This window comes from Atta cephalotes (assembly GCF_000143395.1).
Source record: "Atta cephalotes unplaced genomic scaffold scaffold00009, whole genome shotgun sequence".
NCBI classification, from domain to species: Eukaryota; Metazoa; Arthropoda; class Insecta; order Hymenoptera; family Formicidae; genus Atta; species Atta cephalotes.
Genome location: NW_012130073.1, coordinates 4,232,565 through 4,240,962, shown reverse-complemented (window position 1 = coordinate 4,240,962; position 8,398 = coordinate 4,232,565). Strand labels below are relative to the sequence as shown.

The 8,398-nt window shown below is 32.4% G+C and overlaps 1 protein-coding gene across 1 annotated transcript in view; it reads right to left on the bottom strand.

The window, feature by feature from the left end:
• Positions 1–1,241: 1,241 nt before the first annotated feature.
• Positions 1,242–8,398, bottom strand: part of LOC105627557 (UNC93-like protein MFSD11) — an 8,463-nt gene continuing 1,306 nt past the window's right edge. Inside the window, exon 2 of the mRNA XM_012208839.1 lies at positions 1,242–2,534. Coding sequence (XP_012064229.1) covers positions 1,242–2,534 — 1,293 coding nt within the window. The remainder of the gene's footprint in view (positions 2,535–8,398) is intronic.

The window sequence follows — 8,398 nt, the reverse complement described above, 5'->3', positions numbered from 1 at the left end:
AACTAACTAACTACGTTACGTTACGGTACGTCGTAGTAAGTTAGTACTACACTACTTAGTTGTGTCCGCCCACCTACTACTTATTTGTTGTATACTACACACACACACACTCTCTCTCTCTCTCTCTCTCTCTCTCTCTCTCTCTCTCTCTCTCGTGTACACATGCATATACGATCAGACATAAAGTCGATATACTGCGTTATGGACTAGTTAAACGCGAGTTTTTTTGTGGCGGATTCATGTTACAGACTAGTTAGTCACAAAATCGCAGTGCAAAACTGATGCACAAATCATCTAAAACAAACATGATCTCGTAGTCAAACATACATAATTAGAACTTATATAAAGAAGCTTGCAATGAATGCAAAGCACACTTACAGCTTTCGAGTAGATGAAAAAAAATTATTATATCAATTATATTCCTCGTTAAGATGAAAATCTTGCATTTTAATATAACAATATCGGATATCTGAAAGAAAATAGATTAGATCAATGCCTTCAAGGCAGCGTTCTTTCAACTGTGAATGACGCAACATTTCAGTAATGGAAACATTGACGCCAATAAATACGTATTTGGCATACTTGCATATAATAAAGACCGCTTTAAAAGAGGGAATATCTAAAACACAGTTATTCCGAAATAGAGATTGAGAAATATACATGTATATATACAAACTGGAAGACTATAACATTCGACGGAAAATATATTCCTGGATGTCCTCTTTATGTAATCGCTCAAACAATATTAGATACTTTCCATTTGATGATACAATAAATCGACTCAAGTGTCGTTCTCTCTTTATCACTCTCTGAATGTTAAGAAGGATAAAACGACGCTTGGATCGACTTGTCATCAAATGGAAAACACACTTGACTTATAATAAAGACTTCTTATATTAACATTTTGAAAAACAAAAATTATGAAAAAACTCGCAATTCGCAATTAATATTTTCGATTACTTTTTATTTGAGCTAATATAGTCTTCAATTATAGAAGGATTCATACATTATCCAATACTTATATTTGCAAAAATATCTTATCAATCTTATCGTTAATATATTAAAATAATGTGCGTTAACGCGCGTTAGCGTTTGAGCTACCGTGAGTTGCTTTATTTTTAACACAGTTTCTTATGTTCCACGATGTTATTTCTCGAGAGTTTTCGCACACTTCATTCAAACTCGTTATGTATCTTTGCAACCTAAAGAATTTGCTAGCTTGCTTGCTTTAACTAGCCTTATCAATCTTCACCGCTTGTGGCATCGACCAACGCTGGATCAATTTCCTGTGAGGATTCATTCTTCGATTTTTTTACTTTGTATTCGACATAGCAGAAGGCCCCCGTACCGATGAATATAGCCACGAGTAGCACCGCAAGTTGTACATACAATCCCACCTCAGTACTGTACGAGAAGCTAATAGCTGCTGCGACAGATTGACAAAATTTAAAGAGAGCAAAGGCCGACGCACTCTCGTTAGCGAACAGGACGCCTAATAGCGAGTAGACCTGCGTGTTGTAGCAGGCGTCGCCGAAACCGAGGGCAAGACTGCCTGCCAATGCGAGGAACTTTGATGTCTCAATATAGCCTACATTATCTGTGTCCTTGAACGATGCATCGTTTGGTAGATTCAGGAAGATGCTGATGAAGGCGAATAAATGCACAGTCAGACCAGTGAGTATCACCGGCCAGCCACCGCACTTACGGGATATCTTGGACGCGAGAATGCCGAAGACCGCGCCGCCCACGACTTCGCCGACACCAATAAAAATACCGGATAGTCCCACCAATTTCTTACGATCCTCACCCAATGCCTTCACGAAGCCAATGCTGCTAGAATATACACCGGAATAGAAGGTAAGCTCGAGACCTGTATAAATAAATGTCAATGATAGTAGCAGCATGTTCGACGTGAGGAAGAGCCTAATTGCATCCACGAAGGCGTTCCACGCAGCCAATAGCGGTTTCTCACGCCTTGGTTCCGGCAGGCGTAGTTCTTTGTCGGCGTTAGATACCCCCTCAGCTTCACCCAGCAACAACTTCTGTGGCGATTTTCTCAATACGAGTAGTACCCCGGCACCGACTACTGCGAGGCCAGTTAGCACGCTGAATACGATTGTCCGTTGTTCCTTGTCAATTTTGGACTTTGTAAAGATGAAAAAGACAAACAGATTACCGGCGAACTGCGATGTCTGGAAAATCGCCCAAAATATACCGGCATTCCGTGACATTGTCTCATTATCACTGTTTTCCGTTAGGTATTGTCCATGGCCGGTCCACATCAGAGCGGCACCAATCCCGACGATAGCGGACATGGTATACAACAGAGCATCATGCGGCCAAAAGAATGAAGCGATAAACAGGACGTAACAACAGGCACCTGTAAGTATCGCTATCCGTGGCCCTGTCACGGAAATGTAGGACGGTGCTAACCAGTTGCAGGTCGCAAACACGGCATAGATTATGGCCAGGCTGACATAAGCATTACCATGGAAATCTTCAAATTCGTCCGAAATGCTGTTCAAGACAGTTTTCTGTAAACAAAAGAGATCAATGCAAGAAGATTAATATATTTCTAATATGCTATTTCTCGCTTCTGTAATAACGTTTCATACACTTTTAATGATATTTCATCGAATTTCTATTGTGTTAAATGCATACAGGTCGGTTGAACAACTTATCCATGATAACTGACTTGCCAATTGATAATAACCGCGCTCATATCAGATAATTTTTCTTTCATGTTAAACTTTATTACAGAATTTTATTTCCTAATTAATTTAGAAGAGAGAGAGAAAGAGAGAGAGAGAGAGAGAGAGAGAGAGAGAGAGTATTTTTTTCTTGAATTGTAATTTAGTTGAACATAAAAAATTTCTTTTTACCATTTATATAAAATTAGATTTTATTAAAAAAAATTGATACATAATATGTTTTATCTTAGTTTTATTAAACAGTGACATGAAAAATATTTTGAACAATGTAGCAATGGTATTGTAACAGAGAAATGGAAAGTGATCAAACGAGAAATCAGATAAGAAATTGAAAAACGTTAATAAAAGGCGAAGCATCAGAATGTATCGCCAGTTCCGGCATTCTCTTTTAGGATTCAAACTGGTTATTCTGTATTTATAGAAACTATAAAAACTGGATTATATTTATACCTCAACCAAGGACAACCACAAAATATCAATATAGGAATGAATATTGTTTTATATTCCTTTATTACATCGTTATTAGGAAGAATTAGAAATGTCTAGATTTAATGAGCAAGAGCTGCGTATTAATTAATATAAAAGGAAACGTTCTGTTGATTTACGATTTTATTTAAAAAAAAAAAAGGATGCATAAAATGTTCCAGACAGAATCAGATTAGAGATATCGCTTGTGCTTATTTTTAAAATAAGACAAGCTTCACACACAGAAATATTAGTGGTATTTATAGTGGTTTCAATAAAAAAACTGCTGATGTGTCCAACAAATTTGTTAAAGCAAATGAGGATTATTAATGTGCATTATAATCAATTGGACGATTCACGATTTCACCTATCATCACTGGTATCGTATTAGGAGCGAATCGGTCAAACGTTAAACGCACGTTGTCAGTTTCAACTACACTTTCACATATAGGAAAGTATAATATCCTATTTTACGTATTTCTGATCTGTCGCAAACTATTTCATATCTTCTCGTTATTGAGAATCATCAGTAATCAACAATCATATCATTGTTCGTGATTTGACATTTAACATTTCGTTGGCTATTTTTTTTGGGTATATCGTGTATAATATTAACGTCCGTTATAAACCGTAAGTTCAAGTAAATGCTAACATAAAAAGAAATATATATCTTTATCGATTCCGTTATATTTCTCTAAAATGCAGTGGAGCAAAATATATAGATATATTTGCTTAAATAAATTAAATAGATTCATTAAATATTTTTAATATTCGATAACATTTGAAGTGTTATAGTTTAACTATGTTTATCGCATTCGCGTAAATATAGCGTTCTGTCAAGATAGCGATTGTCAATAGGCGATAATGACAAACAAGCTTTTAGTAAGAAAACAATTTCTCTGATAAATATCTTTGTAGCCTCATTTTTTTTTTGATACCAGAGAGGTATTCACAGTGATAACGACAATCGATAAGATCTATAATGGTATTGCAAGATTACATAGATGTTTACATAACATTATTGTTTCCGATGCGATTTCGTACAGAAAATCATCTGTAAGAGATAAAAAAATTACTACAAATCTGGAACACATCGTATTTAATAATTGTATTGTATTTACATTAATAAAATTTCTATTAAAAAAACAATTTCTATTAAAAATAAATTCAATTTTCACATCATTAAAAATGTAACAACGATCCTAAATTTGTAATTTTGTTTATTAAATTTGTAGAAATAGATAGATATTACAAATATCGCTTGACAACTATTATCTATATTTTTTAAAGAATATTTTTCGCTAAATAAATATATTTTTATTATTTAGCTAAATATTTTTTAAATATAAAAGAGTACATTATCTGCGAGAGTATCCTTTTTTTCAGTCACATATATTTTAATAGAATACCCTTAGGAAAAAGTGTTTCAATATTGACCATTCAGTAACTGATGATATTTCACCGATAATTAAGTATAAATGAAATATTTTTACTGAACAGGTAATTAATATATTGAAACACTTTTTCTTAAGAGTATTATAATGTATATTGTGAAATTACAATATATACAATATATACAATATATACTCATTACAATATTCTATTAAATAATACTCTATTAATTTTCTTAGTCATTATTTTTCTTAGTCATTATGATGTAAATTGCAGTAATGCGGATACAAAACATATTTTTCAATTAATTATACATTTATCGGCAATGTCCATTTGTGAGTCTTCAAGTTTATTTCCTTAAACTACTGAACGTGTTGTCGCACAGATAACTGACGTTGTTTAATGACATCTCCTCTTCCTGTCTCTTACATTCACGTGCCTAAAAGTGAAAGGACAACTGCGTTGTACGGCTGGTGAGACATTCTATTTTAGATATTTCTCTGAGCACGCTATCGAGGCTCGAGATTTTTCGGCAGTCATGAATTATCTCGACGATGTTATCTCAACGATGTTATTTCAACGAGGGAAATTCTTCGAGAATTCAAGTCATTATGACCCTCGATAAATCGCGATACGGCGAAGGGTGCATGAAGCGTAAAGTGAATTCGGTGGGAACCGGTTACGTCGGTTTCCGACAGGTTTCGATGGATGCAATTATCGAGCATGTCTAGGATGAATTTCATTTTGTGTTGGTAAACTTTCTCTTTCACCATTTCAACGAGGTCAGCGGTCTGTTTCCAGAACTTCGATGTAATAGATAGGAGGATCCTGCATCTTCATATCGTTTTAGGATCTTTAAGAAGCATAACACAGAAAAATATAAGGCAGTAAGATGTAAGCAGTGTGCGAATCGGTCACACAATTACAGTAAAAGATAATAACATAAGCAATAGCAAATCCAAAATGTTGTTTATTTATTGATAATATTTTTTAATATTTCACAGTCTTAGTACATTCCGAAATAATTTAGGCGATTAAACATACAAAAAAGAAATTTCGTTTTATAAAAATGTAATTCCATTTCTCCTTGATTGAATACTTCACATAATTTAATCAATTACGATTAGACTACGATGACAACGTCATCGATTGACGGACAATCTCAGGCAATCTTCATTATATGATAATGACTCGATTGCAATCTAGCAGAATGCGATATCGCTGAAAATTGACATCGAATTAGCTCAAAGTTAAGAAATGTCACTTTTCATGAAGTCCGAGATAACAAAGCAAAAAAAAAATCAATGCGATTTAATTATTACATACAAAAAAATATGGAGAAGAACTGCATCTTTTAGTACGTTGCAAGAATCAATATCGATAGTAATCATGACATTTTAATCGAAGATTAATATCTTCAAAATCTTTAAAAGAAGAAATTAATATCTCAGTTCTTGAAAGTCTGACGTAACAAATAGATGAACTTTTTATGATATAACGATTAAACGAGCAAAATAAGGCTATCAATGTGATAATATAAAATTTTTGCGTAAGAAAAATAAGTTGGTCAGAATTATTTATAAGTCAATATTATTTGTAATTGGCACAAATGACTGTAATTTTTTATTGTTAAAACTTATTTAAACAAAGAAATGAAATTTCATACAATATTAAAGATAATTAATTTGAAATTAGATAATATCAGGGGCACTTAATTTTAAATTCTCGAGTTATACTGATAGAAATCTTATCAAGAGTATATTTTAAAAGGTCAGCATGATTACAAAAGATTATCATTCTGAAGTCATTTTGAAATCTTCGTAATTGACTCTTTCATTGCGTAAATATTGATTAATTATTCAATATATCTGAATTTTTTTTCTCATAGTTAGATGCCGTGATTCTTTCGTTTTCTCTTAAAATATTTATAAAAACTTAAGAAAAAAATATTATTGTACTCTGAAAGCACCAGTAATCTACATCTGCGACTTTTGTGAGCTAATCGGACGTGATATTGTTAGCGACCGGTGAATTTACAAGTAAACAAAGATCATTGTATCGCGCTGCAGCGATCAATTATTCCACTGCACGTTTGTTAAAAATTTCGCAGATATCACATATCCAAAGATACTTCTGAATTACGAAGATAATGGCTGACGTTACCAATAGCTTAATTACCAGAACGCAATTTTCGCGCATTCCCAGATTATACTTGCGATATCGCGCGGAATACCTATATTATGTAAGTTTTGTTTCAGATAGTGATATGAAATTCAAAAGATTCGCAACAATTCGCAACAAATGTTATGCAAGATGACTGAAGATGAGTGAAGACAAAAATATGTCATTAGATCCTGAAATGATATTCTCAGGAACAATCGTGCAAACAAAATAACGCAGGAGAAATGATGAAGTATTAAACCTATTAAAAAATAAGAAAAAAATCCAACAAAATAGAGGTAAAAATATAAATATATTTATTTTTATATTAAATATGAAAGATAAGAAAAGAGAAAGAAGTGTTCCTATTATATAGAAAGAACAAACAGTTCAAAATTATTTTTAATCTATAACTAAATTGTAGATATTATACTTCAAAGTCATGCTTTCGGTGTAGCGAATAGAAGAACTTTATAAAAACAATGATTTTCCTCTCCACAGTTAAGATAAAAGAATCTTTTTCAGTCGTTTGCATCTTTTTAGGTTTCATCAAGATATTTTTTGACTTTTGGAGAAAAACTGTATAACAGTATTTCACAGATCGCCAGTTTCGCAATGCCGAAAGTAGTCGATAATGATACCGTATAATTTAGAAGCGTTCCAGTCTCGCGCTTACAGCGATCGTGACCAGTTAGCTCCTTGCCTTTTGTTGCTACTTTCTAAACTAATCATACGATGTCCTGATCCGTTAGTGTTGTTGATCCGTGTACTTTCTAGAACTTTATAGACTAATACGAACATTTCATTTGCTTCACAAAACAATCAAATATTCATCGATAACTAGCACAATTAATTCGTTTTGTCTTTTCTTTCTTTTTCTAATATTCATTTCTATCGATATAAATTAATTTTGATTCAGGTCTATTTAACTCAAAATGTAATTTATTGTCTTATTAATATTTTATTTAAAAACTTTTCTGGTATTTGATAGCTACTGTTAATGTAAAATCTTTTTCCTACAAAAATTTATTTTTTATTTTTTTTACATCTTTTTAATCATTAATTGATATAAATAATATGATTATATAATAAATTTGAACAAACTAGGAATTAATCCTGGTTCCTGTACTCTTTAGCTTTAAAGTAAATTAAATCGAGATTAATGTCAATATGTATATAAAACGGGCATAAATTATATCATGTCCGCTCTCTCATTTCGAGCGTTTCCGTTCTCCGATAATATAGGCACGTGCGAAAGCAATTCAAACAAATCGCTCGTGTTTGAACGCCTAGGATGCTATGGAGTCCTTCACTTTAAATTAGTTAAAAAAAGATCTCGACGCTGATCGCCTAGCATTATCCAATCATCCTATTAATCCGATTCTGTCTATATCAGACTGAATGAAAGATTTTGTAAATAATATTCTTCCATGTTCAAACATTGGAATTATAAGGAAAACGCATTGTTTAAAATCAGAATTCTTATTACGATTTATTTACCAAAAGTATACATGAAATGAACAAAATTAAATATAAAAACATATAAATACTTTAGGCCTGATTCCACCAATGTAAAATTAACTTTAATTTCGGTTTCACTTACTGTTTATTTTTTCTAAGAATTAGAAAAAGATAATTTTTTTCTTAGAAAATTTTACTTTAGTAAAAAT